This window comes from Agelaius phoeniceus, chromosome 22, assembly GCF_051311805.1.
Source record: "Agelaius phoeniceus isolate bAgePho1 chromosome 22, bAgePho1.hap1, whole genome shotgun sequence".
In the NCBI taxonomy this organism is placed as follows: Eukaryota; Metazoa; Chordata; class Aves; order Passeriformes; family Icteridae; genus Agelaius; species Agelaius phoeniceus.
Window position 1 is genome coordinate 4884350 of NC_135286.1, and position 27938 is coordinate 4912287.

The window sequence follows — 27938 nt, forward strand, 5'->3', positions numbered from 1 at the left end:
GGCAGATCAGTCCTTCAGCACCTCCTCTGCCCCCTGTGCACTTCCAGCAGCTGTGCCTTGCATGGTGTGGGACTCACAAGGGGTTCTGCACACCTGACTGCCCCAGGGCACAACAGACCACAAATGTATCTGGAGAGCTGTGGAGTCACCAGCATGCAGGGGAAAGTGGTCCTTGTACTCAACAAGTGGGCTTGCAATCTTCCTACTTCATTATTTCCAATAGAAAGATAAATGAACAGCTGCTCTGGACTCATGTGCCTCTCTCAGGCCAGCCCTTCTGGAGTGGTAAGGATTGCTGCTTTACAGGCTTAGGCAGAAATGGGACTCTCTCAGGGTGTTGCTGCCTGCCTGCTGCAGCTCCTAACTGTGCAATCCTGTCAAGAACGTGGTCCAAGACCCTCCTTACCTGTGGGAGCCTGCATGGCAGAGCTGGGGATTGTAGCAGCGTCCTGGGGCACAGTGCTTGTGTCTGGCTCTGGGGTACTGGTTGTTGGAGAGGTGGGTGCTGGGTTCAGCAATGTCCTAGGTTTCCTCTGCAGAAAAAGAGGAGATATTTCTCCTTTTACCCCTGCTCTCCTTTACCACCCATGATCACTACACTCTCTCCTCTGCATCCAACAGACAAGGCACTGTGGAACATGACACATTTCTGATGGTGATGACGGGGTGTCTCAAGAACCTAGTAATCAATATGTGCATATTTTACAAACCACAACCCTAAAAAATAACGAGCCTGGGATCTGCCACCTCTGTTTGACTCAGACTAGCCACACACAAAGGACAGGAGAGCTTACTCTACCCTTTGGCCATCCTGTCATGCTCCCAGCATCTGCCATGCTACTCCACAGCCAATGCACTTCCAAAGACACGGATTCTTGATGGAAATGATCTTTAGGACACAGACATTCTCTACAGCTCTGGGGCTGGGCTCTGAGGACACTCCCAGCCCACACACCCCTCTGCTCTCCTACTTGCTGCAGTCACACAGCCAGAGGCTGAGCCAGACGTGCACAAACACACGCATGCACCAACCCATGGCAGGACCTGCAGCACCTGCTGTTCACCCGCCTGCATCAGCATCAGCTTTTACCTTACTGCCAGGCTTGGGGCCTCTCTTTCTGGGGAATTTCAAAGGCTCCACTGACTTGGAGGGTGTAGGCATGGGGTGGTGGATTAGTGTTTTGGTCGTTCGACCACGCTTCTTCCCTGTTTTGCGACGCCTTTGCCCTTGTTGATGCCCCAAACCAGCCTTTGTGCTACTGTGCATGCTAGGTTTCTCCGAGTTTACTTCGGAGGCAGGTAAAGGGCTCTTTGGAATCACAACTGAAATAAAAAGAGAAAAAGCAAATGTAATTAAATCAGGTGAGAATCAAAACAAGAGCAGCCTCCATCTTTATACACATGGAAAAACTTGGAGAACTCCCAGACCCCTGGGTGGGGGGGGACTGCTCTCCATGCCAGAGTCAAAACCAAACACATGGATCCCCAGCTCAGAACTCGAGCTGGGGGACACTGGGGCTTAACCTGGAGGGGCTGAACTCCAGAAGGATCATGCTTGCAGCCATACCTTCCTTCCTGAAAATAACTGGCACCTACATCTCTTCCTTCTGCAAGTAGTGACCTGCCAATGGCCACGGAAAAGGCTCTGAGAGCATTCCTAGGGAGGGATCCGCCAAGACCTGTCTGACAGTCACAGAACCAGTGCTGCAAACACTGGAAATCCCCTCTCTCAAGGCTGATGTCAAATCTGTTCCTAAATTGCCAGCAAACTGCAGTGGAAGGGAGCAGCTCCACCCTCCCTGCCTGCAGGGATTACTGCTCCTGGTCCTGAGCAATAGCTCATCTCTGCTGGACCAGCTGCCCTGCCCCTCCACAAACTACCAGGGGCAGGTGTGCTCCTTCTTATCTTATTCTTTCCATCACAAAATCAGGTTTCTGTTAGACTTGCCCACACATCCCCTAAATTTGTTCAATCATCTTTCCCAAGCTTGCTAAAGGCCAGAGATATGCTGGCCCAGCCTAGCAGACCAGTATTTCCTTCTGTTTTAAATTTCTGCTAAAAAGAAACAAACCAAAATCCTGCTGCATTATGAAAACTGCAGAGTGGTCTTTAGGATGTCTTGTTTCTCATATCTGGAAACTTCAACATAGGGGCAAGGAATTAGGAAAAAACACAGGCAAACTTTTGAAATCAGGGGCTTTGTAGTTAAGGAAAAAAGTCTTAGCCAAGGAAACAAAGTACAATTAAAGACTGATACCAGGATGGCACAACTGTGGGCATATACAGAGATTTTTAAGGTTTCTGTAACGAGGTTTTAGGAGCAGTTACTGTGAGCAGGGATTTATTCCCCTGGCACAATGAAGTTGTGGCTGCCCCTGGATCCCTGGCAGTGTCCAAGGCCAGGTTGGACAGGGCTTGGAGCACCCTGGGACAGTGGAAGGTGTCCCTGCCATGGCAGGGGGTTGGAATGAGGTGAGATTTAAGGTTCCTTCCAACCCAAATCACAGAGTGCATCCAGGATCCAGCCCCATTCTGCTTGCCATGTGGGCATGTTTAGTTTTAATTTTATTTCCTTGCTTTCGTGCATTAGCATTCTGTATCAGAAGCTGAGAAGAGCTCCACAGTCATCAGGATCTATCTGACTTCCTGAATAAAGACTTTTTTGTGTCAGGCAGACACAGGGACTGTGGCAGAAACAGGGTTTTACTACTTTTTGTCTGAGCTGTTAGTGTTAAAAGCAAGATTATTTTGCTGTTAATAAAATGAGTGTGATAGCTCAGGTGCTTCTTAGAGCTGATGGTACTCCAGAAGTGCCACCTGCTCCAGGTGACACCTGGCACTGAGCTGCAGGGAGGAATGGCACAGGTAAGGCAGGTGCTGATCATGGAATCCTGGGGCCTCTGGCTTCAGGTGTGCAGTGACTGATCTCAGCAGAGAAATGTTTGTATTTATTAGAATCCCACAAGCTGTGGCTGCCCCTGAATCCTTGGCAGTGCCCAAGGATAGGGCTTGGAGCAGCCTGGGACAATGGGAGGTGTCCCTGCCATGGCAGGGGTGGAATGGGATGGGATTTAAGGTCCCTTCCAACCTACACCAATCCATGATTCTAAAACTCTCCATACTTCAAAGAAACTTAAATATCAAAAGGATGTGGAAGCCAGGGCAGGGAGCATTTCATTTGAGATCTGCACAACACTCAGTGTCTAAACCAAGCTGTGCCACAATGAGGTTTCTCTAATGTGGAGGAAAAATTGAGAATTCTACAGACAAGCTGTGAGGCAAACATGTTTTCTCAGTTTTACTAGTAACAAACCCAGAGAAATGGTGCATTTGGGAAGCTGGCATGCAGCAGGCAGAGCAGCTGGACTGCACCCTTTGCTCCCAGGCTGGGACCACACCACTGAGAACTCACTGCCAGGAAAAAGGAGACTGCTGTCAGATGAACTCCTGGTGCAAGCTTTCACTGTGTAATCTTATGTTAGTAAGTGATTATAATAAGTGATTTCATCTTTTGGTGAAATAAATGCAAGAAAAATCTGTTGCCCACTTCAGCTGTAAAGACAGTACACATCACAGTAATTTGCCAGGCTTGAAGAATTGGCTTTGGGATTTGGACAATAAAAGCCCATAACTGGGTGCATGCAGATCCCCTGATGGGACACCTCATGTCATTCAGCCACCCAGAGGAGTTCCCACTGTGCCTGTGCCCCTGGCAGCACATCCCTGGTCCCTCTGCAGCCACAGCTCCTGCAGGGATGGAGGAGCTGCCACAGCAAGGGAGGCTGTTCACTGAAACAGGCTAAATTACATCTAAATGTGCAGCCAGCTCAGGCCAGAGAGACCCAGACTGTGACCTAGATTGGTGCTGTGTGCCCAGCAGTGCTGCTGAGCACAGCCCTGGGCACAGCCCTGGACAGGCACTGATGTTTTCCCTGGGGCTGATTCCATCAGACTGATGCAATGCACAGACATTTTTCTGACCTGCAGTGATTTAATGAAATGAGGTCTTATCCTCCCACGATTCAGCAGACTTGCCTGGCTTTTTTCTTGGATTTGAACCAGGATCTGAGCAAACACCAGGCTGTGCTAATACATTTCTCCTGCCCTAGCAGATGCACGGAGCAGAGTCCTCCCACCAGCTGAACCTGCACATCAATGGTGCAGCCCCCAAAGCACAGGGTTACAGCTGGCCACACTCTGCCTCACCCCCAAGGCACCACTTCCAGTGACTGGATGCTCCCTAAAGGAGCCTGTAGCTTCTTTTCAGGTACCTGTTATTTTCCTGCAGGACTTCAGCCCCTCCTGTCATGCAGATGTGGTCCAGAAACACAGGATTGCTATGCAGGGATCAGTGCCCAGCACTCAGCCCAGCACCCACAGAGCTCCAGAGGTGGAAACAGCTGTGCCCAGCAAGCAGGATTATCTCACAGCTCTGAGCACTGCCAAAGTCTCCTTTAACTGCCAAAAGCTTCAATTTACTGCATCTTATTCTTATTATTATTACATCTTAATCATTAAGGATCTAGAGCTATCAGAGAGTGTCCAAAGAGGGGCCACAGAGATGCTGAAGGGTCAGGAGGGGCCGCAGGAGGAGCAGCTGAGGGCTCTTGGTGTGTGCAGCTGGAGCAGGGCACAGTGAGGGCAGAGCTCAGGGATCTGCAGCTCCTCCCGAGGGGCAGCTCCCATCCCTGCTCTGGGCCAGGGACAGCAGCCAGGGCACGGCTGGAGCTGGGCCAGGGCAGCTCAATGCTTTCTGTAGGCTGAGCTAGAGCAGAGACTGGATGGAGTTAAAGAATAAAGCAGGGATTTATTAAAAGTCCTCAATGGATGCACCTTGGGCAGCACCAGAGCCCAGCCAGGGCTGCACCCAAGATGAACCAAAATGGCCCCAAAATGCACGGCCGGGCACGGGGTCTCTCCCTTGGATCAGTTCTGCTCCATTTGCATCTTGCAGTTCATTGTCCCATTCCAGCTTTAGCCCCTGCAGTCCCACCCTGCTTGTTTTTCTCTCTCCAGCCCACACTGTTTGTGCTCTGGGGCTGAGATTTGGGTCATTTGTCCTTGGTGCCCAGCTGGAGCAGGAATTGTTTTGTGTCCCTGCTCTGTGCACAGAGCTCACCATCCCATAATGTGAATCCCAGACCCACACACTAAAGCAGCACAGAACCTGAAAAATAGAAAAACTAAACCTGAGGCATCAGGCTCAGGCTGGAGCTCAGGGCAAGGCTCTTCCCCCAGAGGGTGCTGGGCACTGCCCAGGCTGCCCAGGGAATGGGCACGGCCCCGAGGCTGCCAGAGCTCCAGGGATGCCCAGGCTGGGCTTGCTGGGGGCTCTGGGCAGGGCTTGGGGCTGGACTGGCTGATCCTGTGGGTCCTTCCAGCTCAGGACATTCTGTCATTCTATGATTCAGCTGGTGACAGGGCCAGCCCAACAACGAGCAGCTGCCAGAGACATCCTCACTTTCTTTTTCCTTGTGCAAACCACTAAGAGGAGCCGTATTTTCAGAAAATCAAGTGGAGCCTCTCTTACTTAAAAAATCAACTCTTCCTGAGTAAAGCAGCATCTCTGTGCCACAGCTTTGTTGCTCACCTGAGCTCTGAGCAATCTAAAGCTGGCCTTGCTTTGCAGGAGTTGAGCCATGCAACCCTGAGCTCCTTTCTGACCTGAATCTGAACTCATGGCTATTTCAGCTCATTAAGGGGACAAAAACTAATCACTGGGAATTTTCTGCTGGCTGAACTGTCTTGTTTTGGGTCACACAGGCATCCAGGACAATGGCAGACATGGAGGAGGAGGAGGAGGAGGCTGGCTGGCATTGGATCCATTTGGCACAGTGAGAAACATCACCCTGAAAATGCAGCTCAAACACAGCTGAGCTCAGAGCCAAAGAGAAGCTGGGCACCACTGATGATGTTATTCCCCATTGAAAGATTAGTTTAAACAAGAGTTTTGAGCTTTCTGCAGAAACAAAGAGACTTGACAGAGAATTCCTGATTTCAGGCTCTACTTCCTAATGCCAAAATATTCCATCAGCTGATACAAGGCACCTGCAGCTGCCCACCACACTGGGACTCAAACTATTGATTACAGGAGACTCTGCACAGTTGCCATCCACACTCTGAGGGTTAGTCAATGCTTGGAAGCAACATTTGTCACCCATCAGCTTATTTGAGACTTGTCACAGCTTGAAGAAGACAAAATGATGTCCTTGGGACAAGAATTACAAAGTCAAAACATACAAAAATATGGAACAGAAAAGCTTGAAGTTGCAGAAAGGTTTCCTGCCTTTCTCTCTTGTATTTACAAGGTTCATTTACCAAGAGCAGCAGGAGCACAAATCCCAAATTCCCATTTTCTGTGCCAAGGGCTCTGTACTCTCAGATGCAGCTGTAGTTCATGTGCTTCTACGTGGAGATGTCCACAATGGCCCCTGCAGTGTCCTGAAGTGCAGGGGGAGATTTCTGAGCACACCACTCATGCCCACTGTGACAGGTGTCCTGCAGGCCACTCTCCTGTGCTTCTTTGGTGCTCACTGCCCCTTGTCCATCTTCAGCACTTCCCAGGCAGAAGCAGCACTCAAAGAGGTTAAACAGACCCATTTAAGATAAACAAATTTGCCAGAGAGCAGAAATCTTGTTGAGATCTGGCTGAACTTCCCTGCGTGAGGCATTTCAATCCCAGACATCCTGAAGGTTGGAGCTGGACAGGAACTGGAGCTCATTGCTTGTCCCAGAGTAAAATGGGAAAGCTTCAAAGCCCTGTGATTCTTCCCAAAGCAGAGACCATCATCACTGGCCACCATGAGCACAACTGGGACAGAAATAGAGGCCCTGGGAAGGCTCCAGGCTTGGATTGTCCTGAGCTCTCAGCAGACATGGCAGACACAACACAGGAGCAAGGGTGGGAGACACAGGCTCCCTGCAAAGACAGGGATTAAGAACAAGACTCCAAATCCTGGAATTTAAAGGGTGACCAAGTTCCTGCCACCAAGGCTGGAATATGGTGACAAGCAGAAACAAGGTGTGGAGTGTTCAACCTCCTGCCAAGGCTCAGTAACACCCTGAGACATTGAAACTCTGTTTTGGGCCAGGAAGCACAGTGGAAAGGGGAAGGAAACATCCTAAACAAAACCCAGGTTCTCTGGGATATGAAACATTTCAAAATAAAACATGAGGAAAAGTCAAGTTGAGAGGAAGGTGTAGACACTGAGAGTAAGGACAGGCTGGAGACCAGAGGAAACTGCTTCTGCCAGGTCAGTTCCTTTTCTCAGAGGCTCCTGTCAGGACATCACTCAGTACCCTCAGGTCTCTGATATGCCATGGTTCCCATCTGGTGTTTGCTGAGCCACAGGCACTGTCAGCACCCCAGGGCCTCTTGCAGTGCTGGGTTCCCTTACCAAGCCCCCAAACCTCCAAATCCCACATGTGTACTCCAGGACACCATCCAAGCTGAGCCAGGGTCACTGCTAAGAGCCTGGGCTCTGTGCTCCAAATAGCTCAAAAGATTTTCTTGGGATCTTCCAAGAGCAGCCTCAGAGGCAGCACATGCAGGCTCCAGGGCTGTTTGTGTGTTACCCTCATGGATAAACACCTGAACTGCTCTGTGTACCCTCCTTCCTCCTCCTGTTGGTGCATAAGCTCGACTGTGTGGTCCCCAAACCAGCCATGCCAGTGCAAAGCAATGTCACCCAGCTTAATGTGTGAGCTCCAGATCCCAGCTCAGTCCTAAAGAGACAGTAATTCATTAATATTTTCCCATCTCCTCCAAGCAGGAATGCACAGGAGCTCACCTGAGCTGTTACCCTGCCAACTACTCCTGATGAGGCTCCTCTTCCCACCACTATGTTCTCACCCTGAAGAAGGAAGAGAAACCAAGCAATGTCCAAAATAAAATAGTAAAATACACATTACCTTTGCCCCTGGGCAGGAAACCTAGCAGCTGATCATCATCTTCCTTTGAGGAGACAAAGCAGTTAAACAACAAATCACATGGCAGCAGTGGTGGTGAGAAATGAAGAACTTCATGAACTTTCTGTCCAGGATCAGCATCTTGTAACCCTCTGGAGTCAGTGCAGCAGCCCCAGCAGGCAGCTCTGGTTCCAGGGTAACACAGAGCTGTGAGCCCAGGGTGGATGGAGCTCCCCTTCAGCCTATCCCCTTGGTAACTTCTAAAACTACTCCCATGTGCCTGCTCTGCAAGCAGAGGGAGCAGGGTCTGAGGGCACACACAGACCTGTGCAGGCACTGAGCAGTGCCCCCAGTGCCCTGGCATGGTGGCAGAGGATGAGCTCTGTGTTAGCTCTGCCCTGCCTGCCTGGGCTTGGGGCTCTCTGCCAGCTGGGCTGCTGCCAAGGCAGCAATTCCAGTCCTCCAAATTCCAGAGCTGGAGCAGCTTCCAGCTCTGCCTGCCAACCTTAACCCTTTCACTGCTGCCCCTCTCCCACAGCACAGTCACCCCTCTCTCTGTCCCAGAGCATCCAGAAGGGTGGAACAGGGGGCAGCAAACCCATCAGGAGTCCAGAGCAACCTGGCATCAGCCAGGATGGAGGAATAGCACAGGCACCTTCTGAGATACAGTGAGGGCTTTACCTGTGTCCCTGCTGCCCTGTGCTCAAGGGGACAGTACTCCCCTGCCCTCCCAGTACCACATGAAACATGGGAGCAGCTTAAGGAACACTGGTGTCTGTATGTGTGTGTGGGCAAGATCCTTTCAGGCTGCTTTGATTGTGGCTGTCCTGTGCTGGGCCAGGAGCTGGCCTTGATGATCCTTGTGGATCCCTTCCAGCCCAGGATGTTCTCTGACTCTAAACCCTCTGAGCAGAGCTCCCAGCCAGCACTCAGCTGAACAGAAAGTCCACCTCCCCTTATATTCCTAAAAGGTATGTACAGATGTGTATTTAAGGTACAGATATGTATTTAAGGTAAAAAAGTACACGTATAAGAGGCATGAAAAGACATGTAAGGTGCTGTACACCACATATGCAGAGTGGAGTAGGGATTCCTGGCCAATGGACATCCCTGGGAGCACCCCACTGGTGTGGGTGGTGTGCTGAGGAAAGTTTGCTGCACACACACAGAACTCCTCTCCTCTGGGCCAGCCACTGGGACCTGCCTCCCTCAGCAGCTGCCAGGCTGAGCTGGGGAAGCTGTGGGTGCACAGGATGAGCTCTCCCACATTCTGCCTTGCTCTGTAGCCCAGCAGAGCCAACATCCATCCCTGGAGTGGAGAGAGGACCAGGACCCACCACAGGCACTCCCAGAGCTCCATTTCCCCGTGTGGTGTTGTTGGCTTGGATCCCCCAGCCCCAAGGTGTGCAGCATCCAGACAGGAGCACCAGGAGATCCCAGGAGCCCACAGGCACTGCACAGCCAGCAGACAGCAGTGCAATTACCAAGCACAGGCATGCAGGCTGCTCCTCCTTGCTGCTTGACCTCCCTTTCCTTCTTTAACACACACACATGGCCTAATGAAAGCTCCATGGAGTGGCTGGCTGGGCTCCAGCTCCAGCAGCTCCAGCTAAGCTAACACTGCTGGGAGGACTGGGAGGCCCTGGAGATGGAGAAGGACCATGGAGAAGCCCTGCACTCCTCCACTTCTGCTGGCAGCCAGCAGCACAGACAGATTAGAGCTGACTGGAGTTACCAGCATTAAATAAACATGCCTGCCCTCTTTGAAGTTGTGCTTCCCTTGAACATGAGCTCATTCCACGAGGCCTCTTTTTGCTCAGCCCCAGGAAGCCACGGGGTTACTCATTCTCCATGGAGTTAACTCTTCACAGGACTCCCCACCTTCCCCACAGTCAGCCCAGTAAATGAGCACAGACCAGTTTACCACAGCAGCAGCTGACTGCCTGCATGTCTCTCCAGTCCTCTTTGAGAGGAATTCCCACCAGGAAAGGGAAACTGCCTGACTCCCCCACATGGTCCTGCAGGCTGGCACATGGAGAAGGTTTAGTGCAGCTCAAGGAAAAAGCAATTCCTCTGTGGTGATGCATCCTCCCACCCTGCCAAGAGCAGCACTCTCAGGTCTGGAAGGACTGTGCTCAACCCTCCACCACAGCAGGGCTGAGGAAACACAGGAGGAATTTCATTAGAGAAAGCTCCCACTACTCTGTTCTTTTGGTTTAATCCCACAAAGTGCAAGTCAGAAATTCTTGGTCAGGAGAGGGAGCAGACAGTCACAGAGGGAGAAGCAAAAGCACAAAGACAAGGCTGATCTCAACTCCCTGGCATTTTTACATGGCTCATGCAACCCTTGCCAACCCCTGCTCTTGTCCCAGGAGTTGAAAAAAAAGGAGAAAGAGAGCAGAAATCTGCCTGAGGGTGAGGGCTGCCTCTGCCTGTGCGTGGAGAGATGTGACTTTTTGGGGGTCACTATTTTTGTACACGAGCAGGAAGTGCAGAGTGACTGCACATGGAGCCAGTGGGAAAGGGAGAAGCCATCCCAACCACTTGCCAAGGGATGGCACAATGGGATCTTGTTTCTGGATAAGTGACTGGGCTCTGCTCACTCACAGCTTCAGCCCCTGGCAGGAGGAGGCTGGGGAGGATCAGAGCTGCCTGTGCTGGGGCTGAGGGTCAGACAGGCTCCCACTTCTCCTGAGGAGGCTTCCACTGCTCTCCTGAAACCTTCCACCCCCTGATTACTGGCAGGAAAGCTCCCACCAAACACAAACATGTCTTGAGCCACTCGTGCAGTACCTGAGAGGCACCCTGGAGATGCCTGGTGAGAGCACCAGGGCACCACTGGAGGACTCAGCCACTGCCCAAGAGGGCCCCAGTGCTCTGCAGAGCCTGCAGGGCAGCAGCAGCTGGGACACAGCAACCAGCAAGAAGAGAGGGAGAGGCTGGGAACAGCAAGGCAAAATGTAGAAATCCAAGATAAAGAGGAATCATCTTCAGCCAAGGGGTGCTCACAGCTTGGCTTGCACACAGATCACCTCAGGCAATCCACTGAGACCAGCCCTGAGCTCAGACCTGGCCCATGCCAGGGACACAGGGCAGCATGAGCTGACCCAGGACTTCCAAGAGGAACAGTCCTGTCAGAGAAATGCCTTTCCTAAGCAATCCTTCAGCTCTGGCAGAGATGCTGTTCTCCTGCCCCTCATTTCATTGACCAGCCATGTGCAGGGCTGGCCAGCCAGTAAATGCCAGAGGGATGTGCCTGGGGACAGTGACAGCCCTCCTGAGCCCAAACACAACTGTGATGTGAGAGAGCTTGAGACAGGTCTTGAGAATCAAACCAGCCATTGCTCAGCCATTTGCAAGGCATCAAATTCCCCAGCACTGCTCCTACCCAACAATCACAGCCCTAAGAACAAGGCAGGCACAACCTGCTCCACACCTGCTTTGTTCACAGCAAAGGCACACCAAGAAAACTGCCCCAAGCACAAAGAGGCGCAGTCCTGCAGCTTCACACTTCTCATTATTCCCCCTGAGACAAACTGCACAGGAAAATGTGGTTCAAAGGCGCAGGAAAAACTTCAAGGGAATTCCTGGAGAGGAGCAGACCTCAGCAAAGTTGTACAGCACCATCCCTCCCCAGAGCCATCATCCTGCCCAGCTTTATGGACAGCCAGGCTGTTCCAGTGCTATGGGTCTGATCACCTGTACCTTTACCACGCACGAAGCTGCACAAAAACCAGACAAGAGCACCCAGGTGTCCTTGCTGCCAGTCTCTGCCTGCTTTGCTGCTCTTTGAGAGCTGAGTGGAGGAGCCAAGACAGCTAAAAAACAACGTGGGCCTTACCTTTTGTACCAGGGGGCTGCAGATTATCTCCAGTCAGCGAACACCAGCCTACGGGAAAGATGTCCCGGGAATCATATCGGCACCAGTAATCGAAGGCACCTCTCCAGCCATCAAATGTTATCAGGACCTCAGAACCTCTCACCTCCCCAATGGTGGCCGGGCAGATGAAGTGAGGGTTCTTCCTGTCCACTGCCTCCAGCTTCATACCTGTCTTGAAGAAGTTTTGGGAAGGAGATGGTGGTTCCTACAAGAAGAAGTGGAATATATGCTCAAAGGGGATATGGCAGTGCCTCCCCACACCAGGGCTGTGCCCTCACCAGCAAACTCAACTCCACAAGGAGCTGAAGGGAATTAGTGGGTTGGATTTGAACCCCAAGAGGTGTGCACACACTGGCTGGGCTACACAGCCACTGCCCTTTAATCAAGAGGCAGCAAAGTCCACAGCTCACTGCTGGACTGAACCCAGGGAGTGGGACATTGCACAGAGATGCTGATGTTCCCACCTTGCATTCCCCACTTTGAGCAGCACCTGCAGCTCCAGTGAAAAACCAGCTCCCGCCTCAAGCCTGAGCCCTGAAGCCCAAACACTTCCTTGGCAGACCTCTGGCTACATCCTGACACTGCTATGACACAGCTGGAGAGGACACAGGTCTGTCCTGGAGCAGCCCTGAGCTGTGCAGTGTCACCTCCTATGGGACCAGCACATCTCTCATGAGACAGCAGCTCTGAGTCTGCTGCTCTGCCAGAAGGCTCTGCACAAACAGGGAAATACCTTGTGAAAAATCCGGACAGGAGCCATCTCTGCTCCATTCAGGGTCTTCAGAAGGAACATGGGCCAGGAGGAGGCATTGAGCCGGAAGCCTGAGGGGAGGGAAGAGGAGATGGACACTGTTAGACTGTGGGGGTTGGTGGATCTGGCAGCACAAGCCTGCTCTGATGGCAACTCACACAACCATGATCCCATACCACCCTCCTCCCATGCTGGAGTCAGGTGGGATTTTAGCCAGATATTCTGAATGTAAAGCATTTGTGTTATTGAAAAGAAACATCTGGAAACAGCTGTCTGACTGCAATATTCACTTATCACAACAATCCCACTGACCATCCAGACAGAGCACTTTGTGCAGCCTCAGTGCTGCCAGCTCCTGCTGCAGGGGAGCCATGAATCAGCAAATGCACACTCAGGCTATGGAATTTCTTCCTCAACAGGGAATCACAGCTTCTGGGTGGCCTCCTCTACCTCTAGTGTGAGCTGCAGGCAAGCTAATCTGAAGAAATAGAGGCTGTGATTTGCCTGGAACACATTATAGGGAAGGATGGCAGGTTTTGGCTTGACACCTGCTGGGAAAAAAGTGGAGAAATAACAAGAGGGGGCTCATGGGAAGAAAAAAGCAATTTCACATGCTCTGAGGTATGTGGCACTGACTATGACTATACAACCACCAGAAGGCTCTGGATATCACAGATATCTTTGTTAAATGTGCATCCTCCTGCACAGGCAACTTCTGCTGCTCAGCTGTGTTAGGTCTGTGGTTGGAGGGGTTTTGAAGGTAATCCTGGCACTGGACCTGGACCAAGAACATGGCAAAACTTTGCCAAGGTTGCAGTGCTCAGCACAGGTCACCCTGCCAGCCCTGAGCTCTGTCAGATCAGCTTGGAAACCAACCCAAGTAGCCACAACTGCAGGGGATGGGAGAGCTCAGCTCCCACAGTGGCAAAGAAAACATTTTATGTGAATCACAGAATACCCTGGGCTGGAGGGGACCACAAGGATCACCCAGTCCAACTCCTGTCCCTGCCCAGAGCCCCCAACAGCCCCAGCCTGGCCATCCCTGCAGCGCTGCCCAAATTTCTCCCCCATCCTTCATCTCCCCCATCCCTCCCTCTCACAGAACCATGGAATGTGCTGAGCTGGAAGGGACCCACAGGGATGATCAATGCCAATGCCAAGCCCTGCCCAGAGCCCCCAGCAAGCCCAGCCTGGGCATCCCTGGAGCTCTGGCAGCCTCGGGGCCGTGCCCATTCCCTGGGCAGCCTGGGCAGTGCCCAGCACCCTCTGGGGGAAGAGCCTTGCCCTGAGCTCCAGCCTGAGCTGCCCTGGCCCAGCTCCAGCCGTGCCCTGGCTGCTGTCACTGGAATTATCTGTGTAAAGAAAGAGCAGCAGCAGATGTGTGCACATGGAAAATACTACAGGAAAGAGAAAACTCTTACTGGGTTTTCTAGGCCCTTGAACTCTGCAGGCAGAAGGATAACTGCAGCACTAGCTCAGTTACCTGTCTTCATGCTGGGTGCAAAATCATCCAGTTCCACTCCCCAGCTATGGGCAGGGACACCTTCCCTGATCCCACTATGCCAGAGCCTCACCACGCTCACAGGGAAGAATTTTATCCTAACATCCCAGCTGACCGTGGCCTCTCCCCTGGCACAAGGTTAAGCAGGTGGCACAGAGCAGAGCTCGGGGCAGCACTCCCGGACCTGCTCCCGAGCACAGCCAGGGCTGCTCCGCCTGCGCCTCGTGCCCTCTGCTGGCCACGCCAGGCACAGGAGGGGCCCAGCGGCCCACAGGGCTTTGGGAGAGATGGGCAGCACAATCACTGAACGGTTTGGGTCGGAAGGTCTCAGATGACCAATGACAGCCACCTGTGTTGAGGCTGTGAGCAGTCACAAGATTTTATTATCATTCCATTCCTTTCCTTGCTAGCCTTCTGATGAAATCCCTTCTTCTATTCTTTTTGTATAGTTTTAATATATAATTTTCTTTTAATATAATATATATCATAAAATAATAAATCAGCCTTCTGCAAGATGGAGTCAAGATTCTCATCTCTTCTGCCTGTCCATGTCATCAGCTGATTAGTAGGAAGGACATGATTCCAACTCCTTCTCAGCCAATGAACAGGATAAATAGGTTGTTGGCAATGATTAGGATGAGTATGGCGATTAGGAAGAATAGTAGGTAGGTGAAAAATTTTGTAATGTAGGGATCTGAGGCCATATATCATGTTGCAAATTGTAGGATAGATCATGATACAAACAGTGCAATGGGGAAGAAGGTAAGGGAGTAGAAGCCTATTTTCAGGCTGCTGGGGATTTTGAAGTTTATAATGAATTTTCATTCTCAGAAGGTGGTGATGCTTTCTGTTCCAGAGAGGATGCCCCCTTGTCCTGGGGCCCCTACAAACACCACCACATTTGATGAGCCCCGAGTGAGGAACATTCCCACAGCCCAAACTTTCCCCACCATCAACTTGACCCTTGTTGGACAGCTGAACTCCAGCTCACCCAGTGGAGGCTGCAGCATGCCTCCATTCTTCTCACAGTTGCCAATGGGCTGGATCTCAGCAGAGTCCACCAGCCTCCAGAAGTCGTTCTTGTTGTCGCTGCCGTCGAGGCGCAGGCGCAGGCGGGCGCCCGTCAGCCCCACCACGGTGGCGATGCACGTGGACGTGGTGTTCCGGGGGTCCTGGGCCTCCAGCTTCATGCTGATCTTGAACTCGTTGGCAGGTGGAGTGTAGGACTGTAAAGAGTGGAACAGGGGCTGTGGTGTTATGTTTTAGTTCAATGGTTTGCTCTGTCTCAGCCCTGGAAAATGAAGGGTTTGTTCCGAGCCTCTGATCCTCCCCTGCAGTATCATGGATCTGTAATCCCATTGGCCCAAGGCTTATTCTGCACCCACTTTGAATCTCCCTGTTAAGCTGTGGGAGGTAGACCAGGCTCTCTCTTGGCCCTTCTCTCCCCCTGCTCCCTCAGAAACCATGCTGCTCCCAGGGGTGGGACCCCCAATAAACCCTCATCTAATTAGCACCCTCAGAAGCCATGTGGAGTCTCTGAAGCAGAGTAGAAATTTTCCAGGGTAGAAATCCATTTTGATTTAGGTGAAATGTACATTTTGGAGTTGAGTCTGTGGTTAGAAAACATAGCTCTGTAGCCTGACTGCAAAAGCCTAGGCTCAGAGAAACTGCTTCAGTGAAGGACAGAGATAATGGGGTGTAGACAGAGGGTGATAGAGAAAGAGAGAGACTGCTGTGAGAGCAGCTCAACCTGACCTAAGAATTCTTTCTGATAAAGAAGAACTAGCAGCAAATGTCACGGGAAATTAGTAAAAATGAATATGAACCTATTGTGAAATTGTATGCATATATATTTGAGAAGGGGATAAAAAGGGACCTGAAGATCCCAGAGGTACCCATGTCATTTTAGGAGAACGATTCCCACATGAGTCCAGTGCTGTAACAAACACACCGGCTTTACAACTTTCCCAAAAGTTGTGGAGTTTTGATTATCTCTGCAAAGCATCTCCTTGCCTGCCTGCTGCCACCAGTGAGCACACAGCTTAGGGGGCCCCCTGGGGACCCTCCAAACCAACAGCAACAAGGGCCCAGTCAGTCCAGGTTTGCCAATACATGCATGCACCAGCTTGGGCACAAAGCCTCCAAACGGGGTCTGCTGAAGGCTGACAGCCCCTCCAGGCACAGCAGAGGCACCACTGAGAACTCAGCAAGCCCAGGCACGTCTGTAACAGACCCCCATCCTTCCATCCTGCATCATCCAGGCAACTAAAGCCTGTTCTCTTGGAATCACAGAGTCATTAATGCTGCAAAACACCTCTAACATCGTCAGCTTCAGCTGTTCCCACAGTGCTGCCAAGCCCACCTCTAACCCAGTACCCCTAGGCATCACATGCTGTTGAACACTTCCAGGGATGGGGACTGCACTAGTGCCCTGGACAGACATTTCCTTGGCCTGGTCACCCTTCCAGTGAAGAAATTTTCCTGATATACAACCTGGCCCTCCCCTGGCACAAGTTGAAGCTGTTTCCTCTTATTCTGTCTCTTGTTTCCTGGGAGCTGAGCCTGACCCCACCTGGCTCCATCCTCCTGGCAGGAGCTGTGCAGAGCCACAAGGGCCCCCCTGAGCCTCCTTTTCTCCAGGCTGAGCCCCTGCCCAGCTCCCTCAGCCCCTCCTGGGTCTCCAGCTCCTTCCCCAGCTCCATTCCCTTCTCTGGACATGCTGCAGCCCCCTTGTTGTGAGGGGCCCAAAACTGATGCCAGGATCTGAGGTGCAGCCCCAGCAGTGCCCAGTGTAGGGGATTAACCCTCTCCTGGGAAGATCACCCAGCCAAGCCCAGACCCACACAGACATTCACTCTCCCCTCTGCCCAGACCCACGTGTCCCACAATGATTCACTCCTGCACCCCCTGTTCTCAGCACAGCCACCTCTGGGTTCAATACCTGCTGCCCAGGGGCTGCTATTCTGTCAACAATTCACAACAATTGGGTGGATTCTGCTGAAAATCTCCTGATTGAGCAGGATCCACCAAAAGCTGGATGCCAGCCTACTCAGGACACTTTCTCCAAGGGGCTGTGCTTGGCAGAGTTAATAGCACACTTGTGTTCCCAACATGCACATCTGACAGGAAAATCTTCTGTGCTACTCTAAATGCATATTTTTAATCTTTGCTTCAGCACTTGGATTTCTGTTCAGTCTCCAATATCCTTAAGTATCTTCCTTTCCAAGCCAGGGGTCTATCCCAGGCACAGAACTCCAGGGCTTCCATTGGACCATAGCCCTTGACCTTTCCTGTTTTTACCCTCTTACCTGCTTGAAACAATGGGCAGGAGCTGGGATGGCACATGTCTCTTTCAGGTACTTCTCCCAGGTGAAGTGACCTGAGAAGTAAAAACAAAAGGATTCAAATAAGAAAGGATGAGCAAAATTCTCAGTAAAAGAACTGGCCAGACTCCTGTGCTGGCAGTTCTGCACTTCTCACAGAGGAGGTGCTCACAGGCAACGTGTTTTCAGCAAGAACCTCTGATGTTTGTGAGCACAGAAGATTTACAACTGCAACTGACAGGCAGAACAAAGCCCAGCTCTGCCTTCGGCATCCTCCTGCCTCGGTGCTGCTGAGAAGGGGCTGCACAGAGCCAGGATAACAACCTGCAACTTAATGGAAAACACCCAGCACAGATGGGAATCTGCTGAGTCCTCCAGACAACTGCCCCTTCAAAACCATTCATTAAACACATCACTCAGTCTGGGGATTGCAAACAGTCACTGTGGGCTGTGAGCAGCACAGCTTGGGGGCTGGAATGAGATTATCTTTAAGGTCATTTCCAACCCAAACCATTCTGTGATCCCATGATTGGAAATCGTGGATTTAAAACTGGAATCTGCTTTTTGGTGACTGGATGGTAACCCCTGGTCCAGCACAGACACAGCCCACCCCATGGGCCAGGGAGCAGCCCAGCAGTAAGTGGACAGCACAACAATTAACTTCCTCAAGTGCCATGAAGTCCATAGGGTGGGAGCAGGGATCCTCCAAACAGGGATTTACTGAGCTCAATACCTCACACCCAAGCTCAATCCCCCTTCCACCAAGTGCTGCTGCCAGGGGAAGTGCATTTCATCCCTGCCTCTGCACCTTCCTCATGTACAGCAGGAAGGGTAAAAGCAATAAGCCACCCAGGGAAACCTGGGTTATTAAATGAGGAATTAAAAGCTCCTGTGATCTGAGCAAATCATGACTTTTGCCATTTAAACTGAGCAGCTGGGAGAGGAACCTTGCAGCATGACATTCACTTGTATTCATCCAAACAGCTCCCGGGAGACCACTGTTTTCAAGGCATTTCAAGAGCAATGGTGGCAGCACAATTAAAGTCAGCCACTGCTTCCCCGACTCAGGCAAGTTCTTAATCAGTCTATTCTCAAAACAAAAGCTACATTAAGAGCCATTTTAGCTACTGCAGCACACACCACACCTCTGAAAACTGAGGCAGTAAGGTCAGCACACATTACTTCAGTGCTGCCTCATGCACAGAGGAGCCTTCATAATCTACAAGCTTCAAATAAATACAAGGAATGCTGCTTTCTCACCACCTCCCATGCAGATGACTAGTACACTGTTAAAAATGGGGAAAATGAACAGAAAAAATACAGTTTCATTGCCACACTGGCTGAATATTGCTGTTTGCAGACTGACAGCACTCTCCACGCCACAGAGGACTCAGCTCCATCCACTGGCACATATTTTCATTTCAGCCACAGTCTCACACTGGGTGAATGAAGAAATTCAGTGAGTTACTGCAATTATGCTCTCACAAAACCAAAAATCTTCTGCTTTAGTTGAAGATATGATTTTATACTTGGTTCTGTCAATGAAACTCTTTGTATGAATAATGTGGAGTAAACACCCAGGCAAAGCAAAGCCGGGCACATCCCACCCCTTAACTCATCTCAGACTGGGGTGGCCCTTCAGAGGTCATTGTCCCCAGGGCACAGAGGACACCCAGGTGACAGTACTGGGTGAGCAGTGCCAGTGTCAGCCCAGGCCCTGAGCCAGCAGCCTGAACAGGATCAGCTGTGCTTGACAATTTTATTAAAAAAAACCCAAACCAAACAAACTCCCCTCAGCTGGTTTCAATCCATCACTATTAAAAGTTGTCATGGTTTTAATCTTCCCACTTTCCATTCCCTCCACACCAAGCCAGGCCATCCTGCTCCCTGCAGCAGCTCACCCCACAGCCCAGATCCATGCTGCACAACCCCAGTGGGAGCAGAGAATTTCTGACACAGCTGAAGGCCTCTAAAAATAGTGTTTGGACATGGAACTTATTTGAGATTAATTCTAAAGCCTGCTGGGATTCAACCACTGTATGAAGACACACACACAGCATTAGAACTGCAGCTTCTCTAGGACCTGAGGGAACAGCATGAAGCTGGGCCAGGGCAGCTCAGGCTGGAGCTCAGGGCAAGGCTCTTCCCCCAGAGGGTGCTGGGCACTGCCCAGGCTGCCCAGGGAATGGGCACGGCCCCGAGGCTGCCAGAGCTCCAGGGATGCCCAGGCTGGGCTTGCTGGGGGCTCTGGGCAGGGCTTGGCTTTGGCATTGATCATCCCTGTGGGTCCCTTCCAGCTCAGCACATTCCATGATTCTGTGAGAGGGAGGGATGGGGGAGATGAAGGATGGGGGAGGAATTTGGGCAGCGCTGCAGGGATGGCCAGGCTGGGGTTGTTGGGGGCTCTGGGCAGAGCCAGGGGCTGCACTGATGATCCTGTGGGTCCCTTCCAGCTCAGGATGTTCTGTGATTCTCTCATTCCTATCAATAATGGTTCTGGTGATTTATTTTGCAAAGAAAAGCAGGAGCAGCAGAAAGACTTCTAAGAAAAGACAGAGCTGATACAGCAGAGTTCACTACCAGCCATTTCCTTACACACAGGTGGCAGGGCAAGCACAGGTAGAACCTGCACTTCTTTTTCAAGATTACCTTCAAACCAAGGTAAAAAGTGCAGACTGCAGTTGGAAGTTGCCACTACACCCTTAGCATGAGAGGAAACCCTGCACTTCAGGCCCTTGTCCCACGTCCCTCTCTGCCTCTCTCCAGCACACTGGATTTTCTTCACAGGAAGAAATGAGAGAAAGACCCTTAAATGAGAAACACCCTGTTTTTGCAACTCCATCTGTGAGCCAAACAAAAGCCAAGGACTGGGAACCCGTGTGAGTCCCTGTGACTTGGCTGTGGAAATGCCACTGGGGTGACTGTCTGTCACTTGTGCTTGCCTTGGGAAAACTCCTTGTCATGTGCTCGTGCCAAAGGCAGATATTACTTCCAGGCAGAGAGTCACATTTGGGCTCTGATGTCTTAACCTTCAAAAATATTCACTCCAAACAAAACACTCCACAAACCCAAGGGGTCAAACTGCAGTAGTTGTGAACAATGCAGCTCTGCACCCTCATGTTTTGATTTTCTTTATGTTGCATTTAACATTGATCCTTTGCCCAGAATTTCAATGAAGATGGAGTTTCTGTTTATATCTTTAACTGAAGTCTGCTTTGGGCTCCATTAGCATTTTGGCTCCCGAGGGGTCATCAATCCAACTGAAACAATACATGTGTGTTTCAGGTCACATCTGTGAAGGAGAACGTGCCCTAGCCAGATCAAGGCATCCCATTAAAGTCTGCAGCCCATATGTGTGGCTGCTAAGGAGCACCAAGGCAGCAGCACATGAAAGCAGCTCTGTATGAAAAGGAGCAGAGCATGGTGTGGGCTGGCAGATCCCAGGTGGCAGTGGCTGTCCCTGATGTCTGAGCATGGCCTCCTGAGGGTCAGTTCTCCCACAGGCTGTCCCACCCTATAGGAGTGTGCCTTTTGCTGACAGAGTGACAAAACTCTCCTCTGTCCCCTCAAAAAGGAAAGAAGCCCACAAGTTTCTCTCCTCCATTAGGTAAATAAAGACACCTCATAGGCCTGGGAGACTTCACCTCAAGCTTAAGGAGAGCAAATTGGACAGAAGCCAAAAAGTCCCACCTGGGCAATTTACTAGAAAAATAATTGAACAAAGAAAATAATCACTTTTGTAAAGTGTGTTACCAGGAGCAAGGACCTCCTGCACCTACCTCAGTTTTTTTCTGTTTGTTATTTTGCCTTTTATTAAACCTTTTTGTTTCCAACACTGCAACAGAAGCCATCCTGCTGATTTTATGCCTCCAAAGGTAGCTGAGCCATCTTGAATATGAGAGTTATGAGACCTGGCTCAAGGAGGCTCCTATCCCACAACCCTGCCCCATGCCAGGCACTTTGCTCAGCCATCAATCCAGCTGCACATGCTCCACTGGTAACATGAGCCCCATTGCTCTGTCCTGCTCAGTAAAATGTGACAATGTGTGAGTCAAAACTAACAGCTCTGAAATATCAGGGTGCTGTCTGCTCTGTCCTGCTCTCCTCAGAGGTGTCCCAATGCAGCTTTGACCTGGATTACAGGGTGCTCTGTGCCAGATGCTGCAGTTTTACCCTCTCACTGTGCAGAATCACAGAATGGTTTGGGTTGGAAGGGACATTAAAGCCCATTCCTTTCCACCTTCCACTGTCCCAGGGTGCTCCAAACCCTGTCCAGCCTGGCCTTCGACACTTCTAGGGATGGGACAGCCACAGCTTCTCTGGGCACCCCGTGCCAGGGCCTGCCCAGCCTAACAAGAATTTATTCTCAATATCCCATCTAACCCTGCTCTCTGACAGTATGATGCTGTTCCCATTGTCCTGTTACTTCAGACCCTTGTCCAAAGTCCCTCTTCAGCTCTCCTGGAGCCCCCTGAGGCACTGGAAGGGGCTCTATGGTCTCCTCAGACCTTTCTCCTCTCCAGACCCAAACCCCACAAGGATGTGCCCAAGCTTTGGGCAGTGATGAGCTGCTCAGTGTTCCTTGCAGGTGATCACCAATATTCACTGCTGCACCATGCACTTGTCAAAAACAAATCTTCAGAAATCACAAAAGGGAGAAGGGAGGGCAAAAAAAAAAAGAGGGGAGGAAGAAGGGAGCTCTCTTACCTTGGTACTGGGAGGGAGACTCTGAGGGGCGGCTGTACTTGTGCTTTTTACCATCTTTCCAGTCTATGGCTGAGACAAGAAACAGAGCATTTGTGTCAGGGAAAGGAGCCAGACAATGCACCCCTCTGCACTATCTGTGTTCCAGGCACTTCAGAGCAGAGCAGTGACCTCCCTGTCATGACCCCAGTGACGTGGATGATCTGCCTCTATCTCTGGGTGTGCTCCCTTCCTCTCCACAGCTCATGCAGGCACCTGACAGGAGGTATCCACATCTGCACCTCAGTCCCTGTTTATTCCACCAGCCACTGTTCTCCTTCAGTGACAAGCAATAACAAAGAACAGCAAACTCCATCACTTTAGCTGTGAGAAGAAGGGCTTGAGAGGAACAAACATAACAGCCACTAAAAATGGCTCATGTGGATCTTTGGTGCAGAATGGCTCCTTGTGGATCAACTCCAGGTTATTCTACACAAGCAACCTCAGCCCTTTGTGGTGACTTCTCTGAAAATCTGCACAAGTGCCCTCTCCACACAAAACACCAGGTTTCCTTGTGTCCCTTGCAGCTCAGAAGAGAGCACAGCAGCAAAGCAGCACCAGCTCTGCAGAGCAGCTCACCTGAGCTGTCTTTGCTCATGATAGCTTTGGGTCTCAGAGCTCCAAAAAATTGAAGATCTCAAGACAGCTCTGGAAAGTGATAGAGCAAAAAGTGGGGAATGCTCATCCTGGCCTCCAGCTCTGTGCCATGGCAGAGTTCACCCTGAGCCAGCTCCTCAACCTGCTGCTGCCAGGGATTGCTGCTGCATTCCAGCTCCTTTATTTTACAGACCATTTTTAGGGCTGTTTTAGACAGCAGCTTGGTAGTGCCCTGTGAAATGTGCCTTGCCCCCATGAAAAACAGTTCCTTGTGAAAGCAAAAGGTTTGAAATCTGAGCAGTAGCTGGAAGAGGCAGGCTAAGAGCTGCTTCTAAAGTGGCCTGGGGTGTCTTGGTGTGTCTGGAATTGCTTTGGGACAATTATTTTTACAATCTTCTCTTCTTGACATGTTCTTTTCAGCACAATGGACAGGACAGCATGTAGGTTTTATTGCTCTGGAAAGTGATAGAGCAAGAAGTGGGGGATGCCCACCCTGCCTCCAACAGCCTCCAGCCCAACAGAGGGATGCCAGATCAGCATCCCTTAAATGAACACAAGGGACATATGGAGTGTGGCCACAGCATCCCTAGACATGGGCCAGACAAAGAGCCTCCTTGGAGAGACATAAATGAATGAAAAGCATTGAAGGACACCCTTCCTAATAAATGCATTACCACGAGGCACAGCATTGTGCCATGTCCCTAAGAAAGCAAGAATAAAGGACATAAAGTATTTAAGGCAGAGGCAAAAGAGCCCCCTGGGTGGGTAAGGCTCCCCTCAGTGCTGCAGGACAGCTCAAACAGCATCCATGCACTCAAAGGAGCTTCTCACCATACTCTGCAGGTGAAGGTACATTTTGTTCTTAACCTTTAACATGCAAAAATCCTCATTAAGCAGGATACAAAAGCAGCAGAAAGAGAGCGAAACAAGAATTTCCGCAGACAAATAAAGAAACAGAGCAAGTTCAATGCATTATTAAAAAAGCAGGTAAGTAGGACAGAAACCCACATGTGCACAGTGCAGGTGCTGCCTCTGCAAGCCCCAGCCTGGCATTCTGAGCCCAGGTCACAGAGGCAGGCTGGCTGGAGGCTCCAGGAGCACAGAGAACAAGCTGTGAGTGAGGCTGAAGCCAGCCAGCCTGGCCTGGGCCACGCTGCTGACTAATCAACCAGCCTCCTTTATTGCCAAGCCCTCCAGCTGCCTCACAGCAGGGTCTCCCCATTCCCTGCTTTCCTTCATTTATTTTCACTTCATTAAAGGACAAGCAGTGTTAGGAAGAGGATAATGCCGCTGTAAGATGAACCACGACAGAAGCAAAGGAGACATTTAAAAAAAATAAAGGGAGCAGAGAAATCGAGCATAGAAATCTCCTGCAATAAACCTTGGGAGTGTGGAGCAGATGTGAACAAAGAGCTGTGGAGGATGCTCCATCCTCTCCCTTCTCCCTTCCCCCCTCTCCTCCCTGATGAGATCACTCCAGTCAGATGCACATGCATGGCACAGCACTAAAGGAAATCAATATTTCTGTTAAGCACAAGAAGCCAGAGCAGCTCAGCTGCAGGCAGCCTGCTTGGCTTCACCCTTTTTGTTGGGGATGCAGGACCCAGGAAGCACGTGCTGTGTGAGGGGCCAAGGGACTGGGTGGCAGGGGAAGCTCCTGACAGATTTCCTCTCCACAAGGCAGGCTGGTTTCTGGTTTCATGCCTCATTAGAGGGGGAGCCTGTGCCAGCTCAGGCAGTTTGCCTCATGCTGGGAGCTCTGCCAGATGGTGCCCTGGGTTCTGCAGGGCACCCTCCATGAGCTGCAGGGATGCCCCTAAAAAGGACTCTCCTCTTCCTGTCACAGAGGGGATTGATGAACTGCTCTCTGCACATGGATTGAGAAACACAACTCAGTTTTTGGGCTTCCAGCCACATCCCTTCAGCTCCCACCCCACTGGCAGCCCCCTGAGGCACTCAGGCCGTGCCAGCTCACTGCAGGGCCCTTGGCTGTGCCAAATCACTGCTCACCTTTCTGAGGGCCTGGTTTCCGCATTCTACCACCTGCTGCTGGCCTTATCCTGGGACTGGGCTGCTCTTACAGAACTGAAGATGTCTAGGACAAAAGAAATAAAGATGAGAAAATTCCCCATTCTGGAGCACACAGTCATCTGCAGCATTAACTCATCACACAGTGGAGGGAAAAACACATTCTGTCACCTGGGGTAGCACAGAACACACAAAACTCATTTTACCCCCTGAAACTACAAGACTTTCTCCAATTTGTGGACAACACCAAATTCATGGCAGCAGGAGCAGCATGAATAAGCACAAGGAGCACATGGCTGTCTCTGTGCTAACCCTACGGTGGGTCCAGAGCGTGTGTGTGGAAGGAGGGGCTGCCCCCACTCACTAACAAAGGGAGGCAGAGCTGGAATTTATGAAAGAAAACACATGGAAACATAACATTAACTCTGGCAAAGCACACAGCAATCCCCAGCTTGCCACTTACAATTCAAATTGCTCACAGCAGTTCTGGGGAATAAGGATGAGAAATTGGACAATGACCCAGGAAATACTTTTGCTGTTAGTACTGCCATGAGTGTCCAAGTTGTGCTGCATTTTTTGTTTTCCTGGTTGCAGAAAAACCGACTGGACTGTGCCCAACAAGCAAAAGCATTTGCATTCTTGTTATAAAGAAATATTCCTGAAAAATCAGAGCTCCTGGGAGATGTGTGGTGGTCATGTACAGGGACCCAGTGCTCCAGCACAAGCACTCCCACAGGGCAGGGCCTGCCACACCCAGAAAGCCCTGCCAAGCCCTGCCACAAAACATCCAAATGAATGGCTGAGCCACAAACCAGCCCTTGGGAAAGCCACGAATAGCATGTTTGACACTCCACTAACTAATGAAAGATTAATTGTATCAATATAATTCCATTTTGTTCACAGTGGGGCAGTCAGGAGAAGGAGGAAGCTGTCTCAGGACGCAGCGCTGAGTAGCTGCTTAAAGGTTATTTACAGATCCAACTTGGCAAGAATTTGGGGTTTTGAAAACCAGGCTTTTTCGAAATGTAAGAGAAACAGAGTTTAATTTTCTGTAACAGCTCTACTAACTACAGCCTCTTTACATGCAACATTGAGCAATACTCTGAGAAGAAAAATACTGAAGGAATATTAAATACTAAAGGAAAAAAAAATCCTGGTTGTTTTTTTAATCCAAATCAAAAGGTGCACAGTAGTCACTTATTGCCTCTCTCCTAAATAGTGTGTGTCTGTACACACTTGTGAAAGGAGTAAGGTTGGTTTCCCTTTCAATAGCAGAAAGTAACCTACATGTGAAAGGTTATTTACAACTTTTAAAGCTTCTTTTCATAATTTTCATTAAAGACTAGCGGTCCTGGCAGGAAAAGTCCCCTAGACATAAAAACCCAGGCTGAAAGCTGTTTATATATAAAGGCACCAGACAAGCATTTGCCATCTCTGGCTCTGCCCCTCTGCTGTCTGTGGGACTTTCTCAAGTACCCACACACATAAATCTCATGGCACAGGAGTTCCTGTGCCCCTCTGAGGGCTTCTGAAAAGCTGCTTCAGCCTGAGCACCTCAGGGCCCTGCTGGCAGGGATGTGTGAAACCTTCCCTTCCAAAGTATTGGGAGAAAAAACATTGTGACTGTGTTTGAGCTGCTCAGACAGGGTTTGTGAAAGGTTATGGCCCAATAACCCTAATGAGGCTAGGAGGACCTTGTCACCCTCCACAACTCCCTGATAGGAGGGGCAGACAGGTGAGGGTCAGTTCTCTTCAAGGGAACAAGGGACAGTTCAAGAGGAAACAGCCTCAAGATGTGCCAGGGGAGGTTCAGGCTGGACATCAGGAAGAATTTCTTCACAGAAAGGGGTGTCAAGCATGGGAATGGGCTGCCCAGGGAGGTGGTGGTGTGCTGAGGAAGTGTCTGGATGTGGCACTAGTGCCCTGGTGTGGTGGACATAGTGGTGCTCAGTCTTGATGATCTTGGAGGTATTTTCCAACCTTAATGATTCTGTAATTCTGTGATCCTGATAAAGCACAGAGCTGACTGCTGGTATCCCTCAGTCAACACTGCAGCAGGCTCTCAGCAAGATCTCATGTCATGGAAGAGAATCAGGTGTTGTAAATGTCCAATTTAAATAAATAAATAAACAAATGGTGACTCTTCCCCAAAGGAGGAGACTTAAGCTGCATGGGGATTCCCACTTTGCTGAGAGCCACATGAATGCCAGCTCAAGGACACTGCACTCTAAAATATGCTTCCAAGAAACTGCCCAAATGTGACAGCCCCAGCCTGACTCCTGCCAGCCTCCATGAGCTCTGCACCACCCAGATCCCCCCTACATCTCACAGCACAGGGCAGAAACACGTGGGTTAATCCTGCAAAATCATAACTCAAGGGAAAAAAAAAAGCAGCAAAATAATTTTGAGTGCTCAGAGTCCTGTAATGCCTAGAGAAGAGGCAGAGCCAAACTCCATGATGCACAGCTTCAGCCTGCCTGCCCCAGAGGCAGCTGGACCTACAGCCAGATGGGAGCCACCAGCCTTGGTGCATCCCAGGGACATTTCCTGCCCTAGGATGCAGGGATGCCCTTCTTCAGCCATGGAGACAGGCACTGTACAATCACAGCTGGGAGGGATCCCCAAGGGTCACCAAACCCAGCTCCTGGCCTGTCACAGACACCCCAACAGTCCCAGCACCCTGGGGGTGTCTGAGAGCATTGTCCAAATGCTCCTGGAGTGCTGGCAGGCTTACAGTCATGACCATTTCCTGGGGAAAGAACCTCTTCCTTACATCCAGCCTGACCCTCCCCTGCCACAGCTCCAGCCACTCCCTTGGGTCCTGTCCCTGGTCACAGGGAGCACAGACAGGAGCTGCCCCTGGGCTTTACTAACACAGGGCTTGGGAATTGATTGTTTCCACTGACTGTAATTTATGGTTGCCCAGAGGAGCTGTAAAATCTCCACCCTTGGAGATACTCCAAACATCAGCAGCTCCCTCCCCTGCCAGCCTGATCTCACCTTGTAGCTGGCTCTGACTTCAAAGTCAGCCCATCTCTGCATGCAGCATTGGACCAGACAACCTCTGAAAGCTCCTTCCAGCCTGAAACAGCCAGGGACTTCATCTCACTGGATGGCAAGAGGAATCACTCTACAGGTTTTGACAAGGCTGAAATGCCCCAGTGAGGAGAATTCAGTGTAGAGAGAAGAAAGTCAAAGGCAGAACA

At 50.7% G+C, this 27938-nt stretch overlaps 1 protein-coding gene across 6 annotated transcripts in view; it reads right to left on the reverse strand.

Annotated features, from left to right (window-relative positions):
* SCMH1 (Scm polycomb group protein homolog 1) overlaps positions 1-27938 on the reverse strand; it is a 64003-nt gene that overhangs the window by 20474 nt on the left and 15591 nt on the right. For 5 of the 6 annotated variants that reach the window (XR_013185009.1, XM_077189795.1, XM_077189796.1 and 2 more), the window contains 8 exons: positions 24715-24799; positions 22072-22140; positions 17350-17420; positions 15033-15267; positions 12523-12611; positions 11751-11994; positions 1091-1323; positions 407-533 (listed from right to left, as the gene is read on the reverse strand). Coding sequence is in view for 5 of the 6 variants with exons in the window: in XM_077189795.1 (XP_077045910.1) it covers positions 407-533; positions 1091-1323; positions 11751-11994; positions 12523-12611; positions 15033-15267; positions 17350-17420; positions 22072-22140; positions 24715-24739 (1093 nt within the window). In the remaining variant the exon portion in view is untranslated. The remainder of the gene's footprint in view (positions 1-406; positions 534-1090; positions 1324-11750; positions 11995-12522; positions 12612-15032; positions 15268-17349; positions 17421-22071; positions 22141-24714; positions 24800-27938) is intronic. The other variant, XM_077189798.1, reaches the window with a different exon arrangement.